The 23,691-nt window shown below is 44.5% G+C and overlaps 1 protein-coding gene across 1 annotated transcript; it reads right to left on the bottom strand.

Moving 5' to 3' along the window:
• Positions 1-1,762: 1,762 nt before the first annotated feature.
• RAB22A (RAB22A, member RAS oncogene family) lies at positions 1,763-20,245 on the bottom strand. Its single transcript, XM_089658632.1, has 7 exons — positions 20,118-20,245; positions 8,334-8,413; positions 7,641-7,722; positions 6,370-6,441; positions 4,629-4,735; positions 2,365-2,474; positions 1,763-1,980 (listed from the first exon to the last, which is right to left on the bottom strand). The coding sequence occupies exons 1-7, from the start codon at positions 20,151-20,153 to the stop codon at positions 1,886-1,888; spliced, it is 582 nt and encodes a 193-aa protein (XP_089514758.1). The 5' UTR covers positions 20,154-20,245; the 3' UTR covers positions 1,763-1,885.
• Positions 20,246-23,691: the final 3,446 nt, after the last annotated feature.

The following is a 23,691-nucleotide window of genomic DNA, read 5'->3' as shown; positions in this document are numbered from 1 at the left end:
GAATAGATTTAAAAAAAATATATATTTTTTATTTTTTAAATCTATTCTTCAGATTTTTTTTAACATATAAAAAATAATTTTAATATAGGATATGTAAATGCATTCAAAAAAATGTACATTTGTAAATTTGTATTTTTAAAGACATATAGTATATTTGAAATATATTTTTAAAAATATTTCATATATTTTGTAAAAAAAAAAATGAATTTCAACACACACACATATTTTTTATTTTTTTATTTTAAGTATGGCCAGAATTGTAGCATTTCAAATATATGGCAATACATTTGGGAAGAATATTTTTAAAATATATTTCAAATATAATTTTTCTTCCATGTGGGAATATCCATGTATAATTAATTATGCTTGAGCTGCAGTTTAAGCCTAAAGTGGACACTTACATTTTCTTATTCCATTCAGCTAAGATGTCTTTAGAACTAAGTGTAAGTTGTCTCTTGACAACCATGCCCCAGGTATAATTTCAGAAACTGCTCTTCCAGTAAGCAGTCTGTCACTAAAACAGACCATAGAAAATACAGCAGAGGAGAATTCTAAAACTTAATCTGTGGAGATGGCTTTTGTGGTCCATCTGGGTTTCTTTTAAAAGACAACTTGACAAGATTTTAAAAAAAAAAAAAAAGGAAGAGAATGGGAAAAGTGTTTAGAAAAAGGGGTTTTAGATGCTAGCATTAAAACATGCCACAATCACTAAATAAAATGATTATCCAATTGGATTTACGGAAGTCCAGCATCAAAAATTGGATTAGATTCTTACAGCTAATGGGCAGGCTTTTAGTAAAATTTCTAGTGTCTCCTTGTAGTAGTTTCCTGCTATGTAAGAACATGCCGTTCTAGTGTTAAAAATGAGACTGTAGAGAGAAGGAAAAAATCTCAAGATTTTTGCCATTCTGAATGACCACCGATGAGCCCACAACTATACCCACTTTTCTTGGCTTTAGGAGAGCTGCTGATGGCTGTCTGAAGTCCAACATCTTCTCTGCTGTGCTACCTTCTTCATGTCTCAGGGTGATTCGCTCAATGAAGCGTATCCGGGATAAGGGAAGTCTGGGGAATTTAAAGTGTGACGTCCCCACTGCTCCCAAAGATACATTTTACTACGAGAGTGTTTAATGCATCACTAAAGGAACACTGAGGATGCTGTGCTCTCAAGCCATTTCCAATGTAACAAATGCACAAAGTAGTATAGGACTGCCAAAGGCGGCTCAAAAATTCCTTACCAACCTAAAACAAAAAATGTATCTTTTATGGAAAAGGTTGTAGGTCTTGTAAAATGATGTTACACTGCGTTTTATATACAGTACATGTAGTGTTTATGGTGAATTCTTTAACTGTCTGCCCTAATTCAGTAAGCCCAATATTGATCCTTAAGGGTCAAAGGATTAAGTATTATCATAAAACTGTCATATCTTGTCGGAGTTGTGTCTTAAAGCAAATGGGCCAATCTTTCCTCTGAACAGCCCTGTCTCCAGGAGATGTTAATTTAAAAACCACAGAAATGAGTAATTGACTCACTTAAAAAAAAAAATCTAAAATGTAATGTTCATTATTGAGTATTGGAATGGCTACAAGAGAGCCCCAGTCTTCCATCTGAATGGCCTCCATGTCCTCCTAGAGGACAAGCATGGAAAGATGAACGATGGAGCTCTGGGTTAAGCAGGGAGAACAGAGATCCTTCCAAAAAGGAGTACCGAAAATTCTAGGCTATCGTATATAAAAAAAAAAACCCCATAGACGGACGGTGTCTGTACATTTTCCCTTTCTGTGGAAAGCTTACAGCGGAGGAAGCGTACACACTGTGTGCATAGTGGCAACTAGACCGGTGGAGGCACCATTCTCATACAGTCCTGTCTACACATCCATCTGGTCAGCAGCATCGGTGCTCTGCCTCTGAAGATTGCCTTCGAAGCTTAAATCCCTTTCCGGATGTGGCGCTGGCATTGGCTGATGGGATTCTTTTGCCTATAAAAAAAAAAAAAAAAAAAGGAGTTATTTAAAGAGACTGACATCTTAGAGACAGGATCTCTAATGAGCCTACATCCAACCCAATTATAAACAATTTCTCCAATGTTCCATTGTTCTGCCGCAGTTGCTGAGAAATGCCAATACCTTCACGTATGGAGAAGTATGTGACCTTCTCCCATGATGCAGTGCTTGTACCTAGTGGTCAATTGTCAAGCGTAACTGGGAAGGAGTGGAAGGAGTGCCAAGGAGAGCAATATAAATGGGTTGGGTGGCCTGTAAAGAGGTCCTGTTACTTTGCCCATGTGGTCTCTTTACGGACAACCTATGACAAGAAAGAAATGGAGCGGACTTGGTTGTTAAGGATGCGGCCCGTATACTTACTAATTTCTAAGAATAGCTCATTAATGTTGATGGCGTTCTTGGCACTTGTCTCCACAAACACAGCATTGATGGCATCAGCATAATCTTTAGCATCTTTTTCCAGCACTTCCCTAAAAGGAAAAGGGAATCAATTCTGTTGACAAGGGTGAATGTTTCTTACAATATCAGATTTATTATCGAAAGGGGGGTTGCAATTTAAAGAACTCCAGCCAAGCAGCTTATTACACCATGCAAATATTTTATATCTGGTGCAACTCTGCATAGAAACCAGTCGGATTCCAGGTTTTATTGCCAACACTTAACTGAACAAGATGAAGTTAGAAGCCAGTTGGATTCCATGCAGAATCTGGGTGCACCAGTTTTAGGAAATCTCCACCCATACCTCTTCTGCAATGTAATAGCTAGGGAAAAAGTGATCAGCTTCGGCCATTCAATGGAACTTCATGTATTCCGCTGTATGGGCCTTATGTTGTGAGTTCCCACAATGTAATGAAGAGAAGGGGGGGGCCCAGACAATAGTGAAGAGAAGGGGGGCACAGACAATGATGAGAAGGGGGGCACAGATGACACTTCAGATTTTCATGCATTATGATGCATATCTAAAACTTTACAGTGGGTATGTGAAAGTGTTAGCGGATTGTATTGACATGATTTTCACAGTTACCATCAGTAAATATGGTTTTCAGAGCATAACTGACAATATGAAACTGAGGATGCAATACATTTTTAGCAAAGTAACAGTTGTCCTTGTCTAGAATAAGAAAATAAATACACACTGACTAGTCCATGGAGTCCAGTTGTCAGGGAAGACCAGGAATGCCGAGGTGCACATTAATGCGCCAATGCTGACTGCCCATCAGCCATGCCCACTTCCGTGCGCCAACGTGCATGCCCACTGCCAGACGGGCTATTTCAACCATACTGCACTATGAGTCTTTGCCTTTTGGTCTATTAGGTCTTGTTATCTGCGATCTTCTGTATCCTGATCCTATTGCCGACCTGACCTGTCTTGATTTCGCATGGACTCCGCCTGTACCGACTTTGGCTTGCCTTTGAATTACATCTTGTCTGCTCATGCTTGCTATCTGCTTGACCATTGCTGACTCTTTGGCCTGAGCGCTGACTATCCACCTGCCTGCTGTTTGTTCCCGATTCGCCTGCTAGATCCTGACCCAACTTGCCTGACCTTGCTATCTGTCCAGTCTGTGGCCGTCATCCGCTACCAGTCATCTGCAGTCGCTGAGTTCCTGTTACTCTGCTGCTAGTATCTGCCAGCTGCTGCTCCTGCTACCCTACATCCTCAGCCAGCCTGCATCCTGGTCATACGGACTACTCACCTGCCAGCTGACATTGCAGACCTGCCAGGCACTCCTGCCACTCCTGGCTCTGGTACCTCCTGTCTGCTCTACCAGGGGCACTGAATGGGAGGTGTAAGAGGACACCTTCATCTCCACATCAGGCTCCACCACCAGGTACTTGCTTGCTTCTGAAGTTCTCCATCCACCCCTCTCCTAGCGTGCTGCCACCTTGAAATTCCTCTCTGCACATGTGCAGACACCCAGCAGGTCCCTGCCGGATATTTGGGACCTAGCAGAGGCTTGTGGTGTCACTGAACTTGCACAGGGGATCTCGCGTATGTGCAGGCACTGCACAGGTCTGCCATGTATTTGAGACCTGGTAGACCTGCTGGCATGTCTGTGCATATAGAAGATTGCCTCCAAGTGGAACACTGCTTTCTGGAATGTGTGAATTGACATCCTAAAAGGAAGTGAAGGCCGATCTTTTCGCCATCCTTGTCTAGTCAAGGAATAAGGAGGTAGCGGCCTGCACCAAAATATAGGTATTTACACTGCCAACATAAAACAATTATCTCCTATTGTGTAAGGGTGGAGGGCAGATAAGAGGAAGTCCATTTTATAAGTGAACATTCGTTTTAAAAGGATTTCCGATTGACCGATATGGCCTACTGCATCTTACCATATTTAATTTACTAGTATTAAAATACAGCAGTGTTTCTGACCCATTGCAAAATAACAGGCCTCTTCTTATCACACTATCAGCGTAGGTTAGACAAGGAAAGGAGAATCTGATTGGCTGTACAGAATCATTCTAGGTTGAATTTGGACACGTCCAGGCTACACCAATCATCATCGGATCATCTTCCCAGTGTAGCGCTGATAGACAATCTAACATGGATAAAACAAGGCTTGCATACAAGGCTATAGAATGAAAGCCAATATCTGTACTAGGGTAACCAGAAGTACCTGACATCATTTAGGTCACATTTGTTTCCAGCTATTGCCACCACAATGTTGGGGGGTCCATGCTGACGAAGCTCCTTCACCCAGTTCTTCAACGTTGAAAATGTTTCCTGTAAGAGAGGTGGTGATTAGCAGGACATTAAATGGCTTATCTATGTGAAATCAGGTCTGCTAACACAAAGTCATGCACTGGACCTCCAGAACCAAAACCAACCTGTGACAGCACATCAAGCATATTTAATATACAAAAGGTGCCATTTGCAGTAACACATTGCAGCCCAATTTCAGTCAAATCAGTTAAAGGGAATATTTGACCTTATAAGACAAGATATACAGGTGTGATCCAATGGACTTAAAGCAGGGTGGATTTGATTTAAATCAAACGGATTTAAATCACGATTTAAATCACTGGTCAGTAAGGCTTGATTTAAATCCTAGTTTTCTACATAAAGACTAATTCTTGCTGGTATAACTTTAATATGCAAGTAGATGAAGATTTTTAGAATAACAACTTTTCATATTAGTTTTTTTATCCCCAGTTTAATAGGTTAATCATTCATATTTGGACAACTTTTCTGTTGTAGTTAGGAAGGAGAAAAATAATCATTACCTTAATAATAACAATTTAAATAGATTTATTCAACTGAAACAATAACATTCCAGCATATGGTATTTGCTTAAACATCCATGTTTGTAACTAATTTGGCTAAACAAAATATATATATTCTAAGAAACTTAGACTGTCAGCCCCTTCCTCCTCACACTTCGTTTCACTTTCTTCTTGTGCAGATCTATTCCACTCCAAACAATCAGAAAAATATTGTTTCTATTCTATTCACTGAACTTCTTGAAACTTAGCACTGAAGGGGTTGATTCTGTATTCATAGGTTTGTAGAAGTTAGGATGAAGGTCTTTTTCTTAACTCTGTTCATGTTATAACATTTTTGCTGTGAAGAAGAGGCATGTGATCTCCTCTGAGTCAAATTCAGTTTTGATAACTGCAAAGTAAACCGAGCATCTGTGATCATATCTTGTAGGCAGAGAAACTGCCCAATAATCTTACAAAAACCTCTGGAAGAGCATGACATTGTGAATGGATTCATGGAATTTATTTACCAAAAAAATTAAACATATACATCCTTATTCTACATAAATACAAAACTAATCTTTATTTCATGATGGAATGAGCTTTGGATGGGAATATATTTTCCTCAAAAAGCATTTTATTCAAAAAAATCCGATTTAAATAAAAAAAAATCCGATTTTTTGATTTTTTTTTTTAAAAAATCATTGATTTTTATCCACCCTGACTTAAAGTGAACCTTTCCTTTGCTTATGCAGGGCGAATGAACAGGTTGACTGATTGCCCTTCCAAGCTGTGCTCACCTTTTCCTTTGCTCCCCAGCTGCTATATTGATATGCTGGAACTAAGAGAAATACCTGGTACTTCCAGGTACAAGGAGCATGCGACTCGCTCCTCTTTCTCCCCATGTGACAGCTTAGGAGCTTGTTGACTGGCTGCTCAGGAACCCAAGAATCAAACATCCATGACCATCTTTACCTAAGGCTAGTAGGCTCCAATAATCCCACTCCTGTACATGATTTTATTTCTACAAGAAACAGGTCACTGGAGGTCTCCAGTACAGATGGAGGGTCACAGATAAATGAGAAATGCAAGAATACAAGTGACTGGTTCTCTTTAAGACTTGAAGCTCAACCCCTACCAGGACCAGGTTTTGCTCACCTCCTTTGTAATGTCATACACAATGATGGCCGCCGTCGATCCTCTGTAATACATTGGAGCCAAGGCACGGAACTAGAAGGAAATAAGACAGGTCGTTATAAACACCTATAGATATATAGTTTACACAGCTCACCATTACACAGCTCACCATTACACAGCTCATCATTCCTGGAGGCCAACTGTAGGATGATGCAAACCAATACAAAGCAGGAAAACAACAGGCACTTATTAAATGATTGAGCTTGCTATTAGACAGCCCAATCAAACTGGGTGGAAAATGTAAGCCATCAACTATTGTTCTCTTCTGAACAGAGATAAGAGGACTTTGTGTATTACGGTCTATGGGAAGCTGCCAAACTTGAAATGAGTAAAGGATCTCCAGAGGGTTTGACAGTATAATTACTTTACAGTAGCCTTTGCACTTTTAAAGATGTTTAAATGTACACTGCAGTCATAAATATTCTGCATTTCAACTAACTCAGGGGACAGCCTGCAAAGGGTCTGTAGTTTTCATTCTGACCATCATCCTGACAGCTAGTTACTCCAGTATAGCACCATCAATTTACACACACACAATTACATTCACCTTTTTATTTATTTTTTTTAATGATTGAACTGGATGGACTTTTGTCTTTTTTCAGCCAGACTAACTATGTAACATCAGTCCCTAACCCTCAAGGGGCTTACAAGCTAAGGCCCCTAACGCACATTCATACATAGACATACTCAATTCAGACAGGATCCAGTTAACCTATCAGCAGGTCTTTGGAGTGTGAGAGGAAACTGGAGTACCCGGAGGAAACACACGCAGGCACAGGGGGAACATGCAAACTCCAGGCAGGTGGTGCTGTGGTTGGGATTCGAACCAGCGCCCCTAGTACTGCCAGGTGGAAGTGCTAACCACTTAGCCACAGTGCTGCCCATACTTTTGGTGGACAGTATCCTTTACTTTCTTTTTAACAGTCTCAAATTCAAGCCTACATAAATGCTGGCCAAGCACTGTCCTCTGTGATTCTTAGACAGAGGATCCCATGGCATGGGGCTGCAGTGCCTTCCATAAGCATTGTGAAAAGCCTGCTGAATACAGACTAGCTAGACAGGCCATTGACAGCGAATGACTGCACAGTGCTGCAGTTGATGTTCATTGACACGGCTAACTTGGATGTGTGCAGAAAGTCGGATTAACTGCTGTTGTAGCAAAGTTCCCCAAAGCCTGAAGCAGAACTAAGCAAACAGAGCGACGGTATCAAAGTCTTCCAATCTAAGCTTACCCGCTCTTGTCCAGCCGTGTCCCATATAAGAAATTTATGGAGTTCGTTCTGATGCTGTACAGTCTTGGTCATAAAAGAAGCCCTGAAATAAAACAGAATTTGAAAGGCACTTGTCAGGATCAAACTATGAGGCTGAGGGCATCAGAAGGTCAAAGGTCACCTGACATCGGACAGGTTCTAACCTATCAATTGCCTGACCTCACAGGCTGTCAGCTTGTCAGTGTGCTGTGCAGGAGGTCAGGCAGCTCAAAGGCAGCAAGGGAGACAAACTCTTCGTTACTCAGCACTGGTATAATTACAGACATATATGGGGAGATTTACTAAAACTGGAACACTCAGAATCTGGTGGCCAATCAGCTTCTACCGTCAACTTGTTCTAATAAATTTGGCAATAAAACCTGGAAGCTGATTGGTTTCTATGCAGAGCTATGAGAAACTCACATTTTTACAGTTACCAGAACAGAAGGAGGGAAGGTAAATCTTCCATTGGTGACACCTAGTTTGTGACAACTAACAAGTGTCACAAATCAGATGTCCCCATTGGAAGATTTTCCCATCGCTTTCCTTTTGCTCCTCTGGGACAGGAAGTGAAGGGAGATCTCTTCAGCAGAAAATTAACAGCAATATAAAACCTGACATGGATTTTAACCATACATTAAATGGTAGCTGCTATCAGAACACAAGAACACTCACCCAATTGTTGGATTGATATTCGGATCAAAGCTGTCTTCTACAAACCGCCAGACGATACTAGATTTTCCGACACCCGTGTCCTGCAGAAAAACAAACCACGGTCAGAATGGTGACAGGAAGTTTAGTGTATGAGCTCTAGCCATGGCATTTGACATAAAGGGGAAGGAAACAAACAAATAATGAATATAACCATATTTCAATGATTAATGCAGCTGTGACAACGTATCCAATATCTGTGTCTTCTAATTGCCATCCGCAGGCTTCCTGTCTAGTACTGCAACACAATTATTAAGTGTTCTTGCATGGCAGACCACTTCCTGTTATCTCTCATATATATTCTTATTATTATAGCCAAATTTACCACCCTAACTCCTCCCACAGTTTTTACACTACATAGACAGTAATATACGAAACGTGCGGATTGTTCCCGATTGGCGTGCCATTACTTTGTGGAATGTTTCGCCAAATGGTTCACGAAATATCAGCGTTTTTGTGGTGAAATTGGTCCCATAGGAATGAATGGTGGAATGTTCAAAACTAGAGTGGGAGCTGACAAAAGCTAGAGTGTGAGCTGAAAAATCAGGACATGATTTCTAAACTGCCATCACTCCCTCATTTTCAAGCCCACCTACACAAATCTTATATCAAAACGTTCAGCTATCCCTGCTGCCACTAAAAATGTCCACGGCTAAGCCATAGTCCTGATAGTTTTCACAATATGACCATTTGTTTGCAACTCACGCCGCCCATTTACATTCATTGAAACGCCACTCTAGCCACCTCAAATTTGAAGGGCAATTTCTAAACTGCAACTGTGCCTTCATTTTAATATTTCAGAAACATACTAGGCATCAACATATAGGTCTGGGTCTTGTGATTCTCACAATATAAAGCTCTTCGGTGTAGGATTTATAATTTTTAAACTACAACCGTTTGAAGATGGCAACCGCCAGTGAAGTGAGCAAGTTGGAGCAGTTTGTTTTTAACAGCTCTTCTCTGACCTTGCTGTAGAGTGAGTTGCCATAGGAACCCAGGTGTGTGAGCAGGCAGCAGAGTGACAAAAGCTACTCCTCCCACTCCGGTTGTAGACTACGGGTGGAGGCAAGAACACTTCACACAATTTCCCCAGAAATTGTAGCTTTTCTAATTATTATTATACAGGATTTATATAGTGCCAACAGCTTGCTCCGCGCTTTACAAAATGAAGGTAGACATTACAGTTACAATACAATTTGGTACAAGAGGAGACAGAGGGCCCGGCTCATTAGAGCTTACAATCTAGAAGGAAGGGTTGAGTGATACAAAAGGTAATAGATGTGGGGGATGAGCTGATGGAGGAAATAAATGGCGGTTTACTAGGTAGAAGCAGAATAGACTTCTTTAATGAGAAAGTTTTTCAGGGATCCATCTAAAGGTGGATAGATTAGGAGACAGCCAGACAGATTATGGTAGAGTTCCATAGGATGGGAGAAGCTCGGGAGAAGTCCTGGAGGCAAGCATGGAAGGAGGTGACATGGGAACTAGAGAGCAGAAGGTCTTGGGAGGATCAGAATGACTGTGCCCTGCTGATCCTTTTGTTACACTAAGTCCCCGGTCACACTGGATACGAAATGGCATGCAATTTGCATACCATGCGACTTGCAAATCACATACCAAGTCACACCCTATTGTCCACAATTACAGCGGTCATATCGGTGCGGTTCCAACTTGGTCGGAGCCGCTCCGATTTCTAAAGCAGTACATGCACTACTTTTGGTGCGATTTGCATAGACATCTGGGCCAGATGTCTTGCAAATCTCACATGAAATCAAGAAGCCACCCGACTTTGAAATCGTGTGACTTACAGTGAAGTCTTCAAAATTTTAAAGTCGGGTTTGATGTGACCGGGGTGTAATACTAAATTTTGAGAATGTTTATTTGATTTTCTAATCATTAGCGGAGGCAAATCGAAGTTCGTTTTCTCCTGCAGTGATGAGAAAATTCGAAGGAGCAGGATGGAAACATTTTTTGTCTAATGAATGAATTTCTAATTGTGAATGTGGGATTGGTTCAGGAAAGTCCATGCATTCCAAAATGGAATGCTAACAGCGAACAAACAGAAATTTTGAAGTACTCTCGAACAACTTTCATCATTTAATGTACATAGAATTTACTCACAAACATTCGTTTGAAAATCTACTAGTGTGTGGCCATCTTTAGTCTACCAGACAGTGCCTGACCAATTGAAAAAGGAGAGACTGTTCGCAGCCGCTAATGACACAAAACACCCACAATGCACCTGGTAGGCAGACTCTCTGATCAGCTTGTCACACTGCTAATTGGAAAGTAGACTCAGTAGAGCAATGATTGGTAGTCAGAGACCATGTGATCTAGGCTGGAATTTCAAGGACACGGTTATTAAAGGCAGGAAAAAAGTTTTTGTAACAACAAAAACAGAAACAAACAGTGACAACAGAAAAAGTTCAAACGAGTATAGATCTATTGTGACCCAGATTGGAAGCTGAAGTGCCGCTCTAAGCAGGGAGAAGTTCAGTCTCTCGGTGCTCTGAAATCGCGTGCCACCATACAGGCTCACTTATTCAGCAAGTGTCAAAATCCGTGTACATGGGGAACGCTGCACTCCTGATCTGACTGAAGTTTAAATACTGGTGTAGAACAGCCTCAATCAGCTCTGCTCCACAAACCACACACCAACGCGTTTCGTCCTGCCCATCAGGGCTTAGTCAGAGACTAAACCCCTGATAGGTGGAGCAAAATGGGTTAGGGCATGGTTTGTGGAGCAGAGCTGGCTGAGGCTGTTCTACACCTGTGTCTATACTCCGATCGGGTTGGGAGTGTGGCGTTCCCCATGTGCGGAGTATAGATCTATGTTTATCCCAAGCATGCTTGTCCACTTACTGTTGACTGACACTACCTCTGCTGGAAGTCTATGAAAAGCATCAACTACTCTTTCGATAAACTAGGACTTTCTAAGGCTAGTTTTGAACTTTCCTGCTGAAACATAATAAAATTTGATAAGGCTCATGTGTCCTAATGATTCACATGAAAAGTGAATCTTGAGGCCCCATGCACACTCGGCATATGAAGTTCCGGTATGTAGCTGCTGCAGGAGGGCCCAGGCGCACCGTCCAGTCCCATAGCTGGCAGTTTGTCAAACTCTAGGAGGGTCAAAAGCTGGGATGTTCACCTATTGGTTTGTATGTTTAGAACAGTATGAGCCCAGGGAGGAATGCCCAGAACACAAGCAGTCTACATTCCGGGCGTTCATCCCTGGGCACAATCTCAGTACTGCTGAATGCACCACCCAGCCTGGTCCAGCTGCAGCGGCTGTCAGACTGTCAAAGTTTTACAGGCAGCCAGCAGCAAGGCTGGACAGCGCACCCCACAGGTACACACCACAGCCTCATGTACCAGGGGCCCAATGAGTGCACGAGACCTAAAGGTTGAATTTAATGACCGTATTGGTTGGGTGGAGCCGGGAACTGCGGTGCTGAGAAATCACTGCCTGAGCCTTTATGGGAAGTCTGAATTATTCAATGTGAAAGTATCCCCCATATAAGTATACCCATAATTTAAACTCAATACATGGTCAGATACATAACACGGTAGAACGTGATTTTTAAAGAGAGCCCGTAACCCACTCATGGCACGCTAACAGGTTCACTAAATAGCCAACCCTGCTGCTTGTAATTTCAAGTACGTGGGATTGTGTGGCACGCTCGCTGTCCTCCCACAAAACAGCACTGAGGACCAGACGTCTGACCCCAGCACTGTCCCATGGGGAGAGGAAAGTCCTTAGCCCAGAATAAGTTCCAATGAGACCAACTTGGAGCTTACCCAGGGCTCCTTACATTTGATGCCAGCAGGCAATCAGAGCAGCAGAGCAAACAGAGAATGAACGTAGGCAACGGGTTCCCTTTAATGTAATAGAATGCAGAACTCCAGCTTTTTTCTTCTTTATGTAGAACAGGGCGCCGTCTTCATTCTTGTGAAGAAGAATCCCTTTCGCTTCCTGTGTTAGAGACAGTAGTCATGGATCCAGAATCAGATCTATGAAAACGGGAACCCAGAAGTCCATAAAAACCCAACAGAGACTCCAACGTTTCCGTAGCCCATGTAAGACCTAATGGCTGGAGTTCCGCATTAACGTTCCAAGCTGCTGTAGATAAGAAATATCTCCTTTCTACATATTTCCACCCGAAGGCTCTCTCTAGGAATGTGGTTGCAAAGAATATTTGCTCTGCTCTCAATAAAATGTACATCTGTTTGTACGACGCTCCTGCCTACACACTGAGCTTTTGTAATATTACATGGAAGAGAGGTCACAAGGTAATACATACACAAGCGACTGCCATCTGATTCATAGGAACAGCCTGATAGATATAGAATGAAGACGCATGCGGTTAATTAGAACAGGTTCTGCCTAGGAATTAAGCCGTATAGAGCAACTCTAGGCAGCAAGTAATAAGGCCATCCAATGGTGATTGGTTTACGGTAGACGGGAAACCTTGTAGAACTTCCGCTTCCTTTACCTTTATATGAATTTTATTCTATAGGTGTCTAGAGAACCATTGTCAATCAGAAGTCGCTAGAGGTTCCTCGAGTTGTGGCTGATTGATCTCCCATCTGATGGTGTCCGCATAGTGTCAGGGTCAACACCACTTTGTAGAGAGGGGACTCTGCTGGGTACACATAGATGTAAGGGAAGGACTCTGCTTGGTACACATAGATGTAAGGGAAGGACTCTGCTGGGTACACATAGATGTAAGGGAAGGACTCTGCTGGGTACACATAGATGTAAGGGAAGGACTCTGCTGGGCACACATAGATGTAAGGGGAGGACTCTGCTGGGCACACATAGATGTAAGGGGAGGACTCTGCTGGGCACACATAGATGTAAGGGGAGGACTCTGCTGGGCACACACTGATGTAAGGGGGGGGGGGGGGGAACTCTGCTGGGCACACATTGATGTAAGGGGAGGACTCTGCTGGGCACACATTGATGTAAGGGGGGGACGGGGGGGGACTCTGCTGGGCACACATTGATGTAAGGGGGGGACGGGGGGGGGGGGGACTCTGCTGGGCACACATTGATGTAAGGGGAGGACTCTGCTGGGCACACATTGATGTAAGGGGGGGGGGGACGGGACGACTCCGCTGGGCACACATTGATGTAAGGAGGGGGGGGGGCGGACTCTGCTGGGCACACATTGATGTAAGGGGAGGACTCTGCTGGGCACACATAGATGTAAGGGGAGGACTCTGCTGGGCACACATTGATGTAAGGGGAGGACTCTGCTGGGCACACATTGATGTAAGGGGAGGACTCTGCTGGGCACACATTGATGTAAGGGGAGGACTCTGCTGGGCACACATTGATGTAAGGGGAGGACTCTGCTGGGCACACATTGATGTAAGGGGAGGACTCTGCTGGGCACACATTGATGTAAGGGGAGGACTCTGCTGGGCACACATTGATGTAAGGGGAGGACTCTGCTGGGCACACATTGATGTAAGGGGAGGACTCTGCTGGGCACACATTGATGTAAGGGGAGGACTCTGCTGGGCAACGAAGGGCAACAAAATTTGCCCTTCTTCAGACATATAAGTAATAGTCTAGAACAGGGGTGTCACACTCCATTTCATCGCGGGTCATATCAGCATTATGGTTGTCCTCAAAGGGCCAGTTGTATCTGTAAGACTAGATGTCCGGAGCACACCCCCCCCCCATTACATCAGGTGTCAAGAATCCCACACCCTCCCTAACATCACTGTGCACCCCCTTTGGGGGCAGAGCTGGAAAGCAGAAAGTGCAGGGTCTGGAGGAGGACCAGAGGAGGAGTGGAGTCAGTTATCAGAGTCTGCTGAATGCCAAACCGGGGGGGGGGGCAGAGATGAGGGGGTGCTGCAGCTGCACTGACAGGTGCAGGATTTGGCAGAGTTCTATTCTCCTCTCTGCTGCCAACTGCTGAGACAAGGTGGGGGCGGAGACAAGCGGGTACCTGCAGGAGAGGTGTAAGGGCCACATGAAATGACCTGGAGGGCCGGATTCGGCCCGCGGGCCTTGTGTTTGACATTTGTGGCCTAGAGTGTGAATCCCATCAAATTCCCGAGTCTATGTCAGTTAGACCTGCCCACGAGTTCCCAGCTCCACCCACCTGCTATAGGTATTACAGGGGTGGTGGGAAGGGAGTTCAGTTTAGAAGCAACTGATTGGATGGAGGCGCAGTAAGTGGGCTGGGAAAACCCTACAGAAGGAGCAAGGTGAATGTAGTGCATCAGTTGCTGGGAGGTGAGTACCACTGAATGAATCAAAGTCCTCCAAAAGGGTAAAAAACTTTTTTTAAATATAAAAAAAATAAATGGCACAGAGGTTTTTCTGGGATCATTACAAAAACTGTAGCTCTACACCAATCTCCCCAACCTACTGCAACCATGACAAAGCCACGTGTCACCCACTCTTGGTGGTCTGTTCTCTCCTACAGACCGATAGGTTAGCCAGTCTACTGCTGACCAGCGGAACAATCAGGCCAAGGAGGGAGCTGTCCTTTAAGGGGGGGGTTTCCATTGTCCGCCAATAGTCCTTGTTCATTCTGTGCATACATCAGGTGATTTCCATTGCCCCGGGGTTGGAGCTGTGCTTTGTACGGAATTCCACTGCTCCTCGGATAAAGGACACAATCACCTTTACATTACCTCTCATCAGCATACATACACACTGCAGGAACACAAGGAAGACTATGGAGTGAATGTTCAAGCAGTGTTCTCCCCAGAAGTCAGCAGTAGTATTGTACAGTACAACAGTGGCCAGACACACCTCAGTAACTGATCGATTTATTTTCCGAATGATCTCCAATCTCTTCCAAACTGATAATCGATCTATAGTTGACAACCCTTTTGATTGAAATAACAGGGCAGTACAGTGGCTAAATGGTTAGCACTTCCACCTGGCAGTACTAGAGTCATTGGTTCAAGTCCCAACCAAGGCACCACCTGCCTGGAGTTTGCATGTTCTCCCTGTGACTGCATGGGAATTATATTAATAAAGCTGTATTTGTTTATTTTTTTTTTACTTTATGCTGCTGCCAGACTCATTCACCTTATTAACCGTTCTGTATCTGCCACCCCTCTCTGCCAATTCCACCACTGGCCTCCACTCAGTGTCCTCCATCCCTCTCTGCCAATCCCTCCACTGGCCTCCACCCCACTCTGCCAATCCCTCCACTGGCCTCCACTCAGTGTCCTCCATCCCTCTCTGCCAATCCCTCCACTGGCCTCCACTCAGTGTCCTCCACCCCTCTCTGCCAATCCCTCCACTGGCCTCCACTCAGTGTCCTCCACCCCGCTCTGCCAATCCCTCCACTGGCCTCCACTCAGTGTCCTACACTCCCTCTCTGCCAATCCCTCCACTGGCCTCCACTCAGTGTCCTCCATACCTCTCTGCCAATCCCTCCACTGGCCTCCACTCAGTGTCCTCCACCCCTCTCTGCCAATCCCTCCACTGGCCTCCACTCAGTGTCTTCCATCCCTCTCTGCCAATCCCTCCACTGGCCTCCACTCAGTGTCTTCCATCCCTCTCTGCCAATCCCTCCACTGGCCTCCACTCAGTGTCTTCCATCCCTCTCTGCCAATCCCTCCACTGGCCTCCACTCAGTGTCTTCCATCCCTCTCTGCCAATCCCTCCACTGGCCTCCACTCAGTGTCCTCCACCCCTCTCTGCCAATCCCTCCACTGGCTTCCCATTGCCCAACGGATAAAATTCAAAACATTAACAATAACATATAAAGCCATTTATAACTCTGCCCCAAATTTCATCACCAATCTTGTCTCCAAATATCACCCAAACCGTACTCTTCGGTCCTCGCACGACCTCCTGCTCTCTAGCTCCCTTGTCTCTTCCTCCCATGCTCATCTACAGGACTTCTCCAGAGGCTTCCCCCATCCTCTGGAACTCTCTACCCCAATTTATCAGACTATCGATCTCTGAAAACCTCTCTCTTCAGGGAAGCCTATCCTGCCCTCAGCTAATAATGGAATCTTCTATTTCGCCTACCAGTCTGTCCCCCCCTACTACCTTTTGTGCCACTAGCCCCTCCCTCCTAGATTATAAGCTCCAAGGATCAGGCCCTCCTATCCCTCTTGTATTGAACTGTATTGTCTCCCTTTATATTGTAAAGCGCTGAGCACACTGTTGGCTCTATATAAATCCTGTATAATAATAATAACTTTAAAATTTGTGCCTCTACAACCCCATTAGTTTTTTTCAGTTAGGGATTTGTCAGTTTCAGTGTCTTATTATCAAGGGGTGTGGCACCAAAAAATCCCATTAGCAAGGGGGGGGGTCCCCATCTCCCATTCTCTTTATCAATACTTTAAAGCTATAGGATCACATGACAGCCAGGCAACTGACATTTTGAGAAGGAAAGGTCAGTAAGGACCTCCCCTACATTCCTCTCTGTTGTTCTACAATGGCTCCCCATAACAAGGTGATAGAACAGGTTCTGCACACAATGACTGCTATACAATACAGGAACGGTGACACTGGTTGCCCAGTAACCTATAAATAGACACGAAGGTTGTCATAAGTTGTCAAAGCGCTGAGCAAACTGTTGGCGCTATATAAATCCTGTATAATAATAAAAATAATAATAGATTGGTGTATGTATGAGCCTCCAACGACAATCAGCAATTCGGGTATCCCGGGACTGGGAGGAAGGTGCCCAGGCAGGACTTTTACCAAACACAACCCTGCCTGAGCATCTTCCTGAACCTCGACATTCATCAAACCGTTTCTAAACCCCGTATGTGTGAACAGGATAATCCTGAGCTGATCCTGTCCTGAACTGAACCGGTGAACAAATACTGTATATCAATTAGCTGTGAAACCTGAGCTTCAATCCGCACCGCACATGTGTGAATCAGCCCTAACGGAGATTGTATAGTGTATAGTCAACTTTAAGCTCACAATAAATGTTACAATCTTCTATAGATCTACATACAACTACTGTATGTAGTGCAGGGCACCTGCCTGATTGGATAACATTAGTACATCCTCATATCACATAGTTTAGGTAGATTTAATGTTAACTGTACAGATTGCTTTGTGAGATTTTAACATGTATGGTGAAGAAGGTTGTACAATCACAGTCTATGGACACCTTAAAGGACATTATACAGTGTATAGCCAACTATACTAGAGAATGGTTTAGGGGGTGTTTTTATATTAGTTTTGGTGCCGTTAAAGCAGATTGTATGGAGGTTGTACACTGTATAGTGTCCTTTAAGGTGTCCATAGACTGTGATTGTCAGATTGTGTAGTATATGGCCGATTGTACAATGTATATTATCTCCTCCAAAAACGTGCACTGGAAGATCTACCTAAAATAATAAAAAAGTGATTCCGTTTGTAGCCGGTCAGGTTAGATCTACAATAGTAGAGGTGAGCTCGGGTGTCTCCTGAACTCCTCTCCTATTCAATCCCCCCTGCTGTCCCCTCATTTACAATCCAATCGGTTGTGAGTTGGGTAGATTCCTGGCAGAACATATAAACAAAGGGGCAGGATGCTGATGTCAGTGTCTTTATTATGGATAATCACATTGACTATCAGCATGTGTCCATATAAGGTCACTGACATCACCAGGGTCTTTGTTTATATGAGGGGAAAGCTCCGCCTCTTTGTTTATGTGTGCTGCAGGGTGGGGAATGACCCAGCTCAGGGCTGATTGGACAGTAGGGCACAGCGGGGGGGGGGGTTTAAGGTAGAGGGGAGTGTGCTTGGTGCCTGAGCTCACCTCTTCTATGTAGTGCAAACGCACCTGTCTGGGTACAAATGGAATGGGTTTTTAATTTTTTTTTTTTTTTTAGTAAATCGAAAAGTGGCCATACATTATACAATCTGAATGTGCAACTCCTTTAGACTTACCAAAGCTATGTGATAGGAGGACAAACCTGAACTCTACATTCAATTTGTATCCAATCAGACAGACCATTGTACTGCATAGTTGATGGTAGATCTAAAGCAGACTTTACAGTCAGATTACAAGGGGTATGGTTGGTATTAGGCTGGCCATACACTATACAATCTGATTGTCCAATCTGCTTTAGATCTGCCATCAACTATGTAATGCAAGAGCCAGCTTTAGGCAGATCATACCATCAGATTGTATAATGTGTGGCCGGCTTTATGCAGATCATACCATCAGATTGTATAATGTGTGGCCGGCTTTATGCAGATCATACCATCAGATTGTATAATGTGTGGCCGGCTTTATGCAGATCATACCATCAGATTGTATAATGCATGGCCAGCTTTAGGCAGATCATACCATCAGATTGTATAATGCATGGCCGGCTTTAGGCCGATCATACCATCAGATTGTATAATGCATGGCCGGCTTTATGCAGATCATACCATCAGATTGTATAATGCATGGCCGGCTTTAGAATTATAACTGCACCATGAAGATACTTTGTTTCTTTTGTTAAGTAACATTGTAACAACAGAGAAATCAGATCACCACCGATGTGTACAGGAGAGGATCCGAATATTACTATTGTTATTAGGATAGACATGTAGATACACAATAAATATATATACACGCTATATATAGATACAGACAAATGTACTGTGTATATATATATATATATATATATATATATATATATATATATATATATATATACACACATATACATACACATACATACACACACATACACACATAAAACACACACTATATATAGTTCTATACATACAGATGGACACACACACTATATATAGTTCCTACATACATACAGATGGATACACACACTATATATAGTTCCATACATACATATAGATGGATACACACACTATATATAGTTCCATACATACATACAGATGGACACACACACACACACACACACACACACTATATATAGTTCCTACATACATACAGATGGACACACACACTATATATAGTTCCTACATACATACAGATGGACACACACACTATATATAGTTCCTACATACATACAGATGGATACACACACTATATATAGTTCCATACATACATATAGATGGATACACACACTATATATAGTTCCATACATACAGATGGACACACACACACACACTATATATAGTTCCTACATACATACAGATGGATACACACACTATATATAGTTCCATACATACATATAGATGGATACACACACTATATATAGTTCCTACATACATACAGATGGATACACACACTATATATAGTTCCTACATACATACAGATGGATACACACACTATATATGGTTCCATCATACATATAGATGGATACACACACTATATATGGTTCCATCATACATACAGATGGATACACACACTATATATGGTTCCATCATACATACAGATGGATACACACACTATATATGGTTCCATCATACATACAGATGGATACACACACTATATATAGTTCCATACATACATATAGATGGATACACACACTATATATAGTTCCATACATACATACAGATGGACACACACACTATATATAGTTCCTACATACATACAGATGGATGGATATACACACTATATATAGTTCCATCATACATACAGATGGACACACACACTATATGACTGTATATAGCAGGACCTCTATATGGATACACAGTGTTCTATATATATGGAGATATAATAGAGCCCGGATTCTGGCCAGCTATGATGTCACAGCCATTACATAACCGTCTCCAGGTGCCCCCTATGGGTCTGTGCGGTCACAGTGCAGGATAGGGGGACCGGCAGCACACTCACCCCCAGCAGGCAGACTTTCAGCTCTCTCAGGGCCATGTCCGATCACAGATGCCCGGGACCAACGACAGATCTCCGGCCTGCAGCACCTCGGCCTTCCCGAGGCCCTGCACAAGCCAGACACGCCTCTCCAGCCCGCCCATCGCCTCGCCCCCTTCCCCACTCACAGCCACTGTGTTCCGTTCACAAACACGCCCTTTACCGCACCCCTTATCCCGCCCACTTGCTTGCCCATACGGACCGCCCCCAGTTTTTGCCGGCCTTTACTACTGTGTGCCCGCCCCCTCAACCCACCGTCTAAGGCCCGCCCCCACATTCCCCCTTGTGACTGCTCTCCTCCCCTACCACGCCCACATTGTCCTCAACGGCCCCAGCCCTGCTGGTGTTTGGTTGTCGCTCTAGGTGGGGGGAACTACTAGTCCCAGCATGGCCACAGCTTCCCATCCAGACAGGACTGCGCTCACAGTGTAGGGGGCTTGCTGCACCAAAAGAGGGCTCCCCAAACCCTGGCCCGAGGGCCACATGCGGCCCTTTGCTAGCAATTATCTGGCCCTTCTTCCCGATGTCATGATTCACTATTCCTCCCACCGACACCAATGACGGGGCACCATTCCTCCCACCGACACCAATGATGTTGCACCATTCCCCCCACCAACACCAATGATGGGACACCATTCCCCCCACTAATACCAATGACAGGGCACTATCCCTCCCAATGACACCAATGACGAGACATCATTCCTCCCACTGACACCAATGATGGGACACTATTCCTCCCACTGACACCAATGATGGGGCACTATCCCTCCCAATGACACCAATGACGAGACATCATTCCTCCCACTGACACCAATGATGGGACACTATTCCTCCCACTGACACCAACGATGGGGCACTATTCCTCCCACTGACACCAATGATGGGGCACTATCCCTCCCAATGACACCAATGACGAGACATCATTCCTCCCACTGACACCAACGATGGGACACTATTCCTCCCACTGACACCAACGATGGGGCACTATTCCTCCCACTGACACCAACGATGGGACACTATTCCTCCCACTGACACCAACGATGGGGCACTATTCCTCCCACTGACACCAGCGATGGGACACTATTCCTCCCACTGACACCAACGATGGGGCACTATTCCTCCCACTGACACCAACGATGGGACACTATTCCTCCCACTGACACCAACGATGGGACACTATTCCTCCCACTGACACCAACGATGGGGCACTATTCCTCCCACTGACACCAATGACGGGGCACTATTCCTCCCACTGACACCAATGACGGGGCACTATTCCTTCCACTGATACCAATGACGAGACACCATTCCTCCCACTGACACCAATGACGGGACACCATTCCACTGACACCAATGATGAGGCACTATTCCTCCCACTGATACCAATGATGGGGCACTATTCCTCCCACTGACACCAATGATGGGGCACTATTCCCCCCACTGACACCAATGATGGGGCACTATTCCTCCCACTGACACCAATGATGGGGCACTATTCCTCCCACTGATACCAATGATGGGGCACTATTCCTCCCACTGATACCAATGATGGGGCACTATTCCTCCCACTGACACCAATGATGGGGCACTATTCCTCCCACTGACACCAATGATGGGGCACTATTCCTCCCACTGATACCAATGATGGGGCACTATTCCTCCCACTGACACCAATGATGGGGCACTATTCTACCTCCTGCTGACCACCAACCCTGCGGCCATATTTATTTTCACTGATGTTAGGCACAGGACATTTTCTAGCCCCACTGGTCACAATTCGGCCCCCCTAAAATCTTAAACTAGTCCTTTGTGTGAATGGTATGGAGACCCCTGCAATAAAACTTTAACCCTTTTGCTGCTGGAGCCATTTTTGCATTTTTTGCACACGTTTAAAAAAAAACCCATATAAACCCCAAACATTTATAATAGGCCTTAAGATTACACATCCCCCCCTCCAAGCATGATATATTTTCAGACCCCCTGGAAAATAAAAAAAAGCTATCCATTCACACACAGAGCAAGGCATGGCCCCGCCCCTTCTATCTCCTTATTGGCTCACTGGCTGTGATTGACAGCAGCAGGAGTCAATGGGTCCTGCTTCTGTGTGAGCCAATGAGGAGAGAGAGACCCTGGAGAGAGGTAGGCTCTCATGCACATCAGTGGATCGAGATGGGGCTCAGGTAAGTATAGGGGGGAAAAGGAGGCAGCTGCACCCAGAACATTTTATTACCTTCATGCATAGGTAAAAAACCTTCTGCCTTTAGAACTACTTCAGGTGCTTGGGTGGAATTTACATTTTTTATCTTTATTAATTTTTTTTTCTTTTTAAACTTTTTTTCATGACATAGGGGACAAAAAGCCCCCTAAATGATGTATTTTTTTATGACAGGCTCTCATTAATAGGACACCCGGTGTCTAAAAAGACCCTCTCCAATGAGACTAATGCAGTGCAGATCGCATTCCATTAGCACCTTTCCTGGCCATATTGGCTGGGGAAATTGACACTAGGATCCAGAAGTGACATTTTATATGTTGCTTCCATTGGCAAGGAGGGGATATCAGCAACCAAATGTTCACTGATCTCCCTCCCTTTACCCAGAAGCACCTGCCATGCCAGTCCCACGTCTGCAGATGGGTATGTGGGGCCCAGGAAACATGGTGTGGGTACATACAGTGTTTAGACCCGGGGTGGACTGACCATTTGGAAACTCGGGCACTGCTCGAGGGCCCAGGGTCAGTTGGGGGCCCCATGAGATGCCCCTGGTACCTTTTTCATAGGCTTTTTTGAGTTTGAGCAAGGACATAGGGGCCCCATGATCCCCGATTGCCCGGGGCCCCATGAGTTGTCAGTCTGCCCCTGTTTAGACCGGCACATACTGGGGTGTGTGGAAGTCATGCGACTGCAGTCACTGGGAGTGTTTGTAAAACCCCCTGCCACCGCAGTATGTCAGTGGCAGTAAAAGGGTTAAAGCTGAACTCTAAGCACAAAAACTTTCATTTACATATACACTATATTGCCAAAAGTATTGGCCGGCCGGCCTTTCCACACACATGAACTTTATTGGCATCCCAGTCTTAGGGTTCAATATTGAGTTGGCCCCGCCCTTTGCACCTATAACAGCTTCAAGTCTTCTGGGAAGGCCGTCTACAAGGTTTAGGAGGGTGTCTATGGGAAGGTTGGACCATTCTTCCAGAAGCACATTTGTGAGGTCAGGCACTGATGTCGGGGGAGGAGGCCTGGCTCACAGTCTCCGCTCTAATTCATCCCAAAGGTGTTCTACTGGGTTGAGGTCAGGACTCTGTGCAGGACAGTCAAGTTCCTCCACCCCAAACTGGCTCCTCCATGTCTTTATGGACCTTGCTTTGTGCACTGGAGTGCAGTCATGTTGGAACAGGAAGGGGCCATCCCCAAACTCTTCCCACAAAGTTGGGAGCATGAAATTGTCTAAAATGTCTTGGTATGCTGATGCCTTAAGAGTTCCCTTGTCTGGAATTAGAGGGCCAAGCCCAACCCCTGAAAAACACCCCCACACCATAA

Source organism: Staurois parvus, unplaced genomic scaffold (genome assembly GCF_062004578.1).
Source record: "Staurois parvus isolate SC_StPar_1 unplaced genomic scaffold, SC_StPar_1.0 ptg001087l, whole genome shotgun sequence".
Classification (NCBI taxonomy): Eukaryota; Metazoa; Chordata; class Amphibia; order Anura; family Ranidae; genus Staurois; species Staurois parvus.
The sequence above is the reverse complement of the archived record's forward strand: the minus strand, read 5'-3'. Positions and strand labels throughout refer to the sequence as shown.

Coding starts and splice junctions, on each gene's coding strand:
- RAB22A (XM_089658632.1), bottom strand. CDS start 20,153: ATGGCCCTGAGAGAGCTGAAAGTCTGCCTGCTGGGG. Junction 7,723..8,333: donor AATATCAATCCAACAATTGG/GTGAGTGTTCTT, acceptor GTTTTATTTCAG/GGCTTCTTTTATGACCAAGA. Junction 4,736..6,369: donor TGTATGACATTACAAAGGAG/GTGAGCAAAACC, acceptor CCTCTCTTACAG/GAAACATTTTCAACGTTGAA.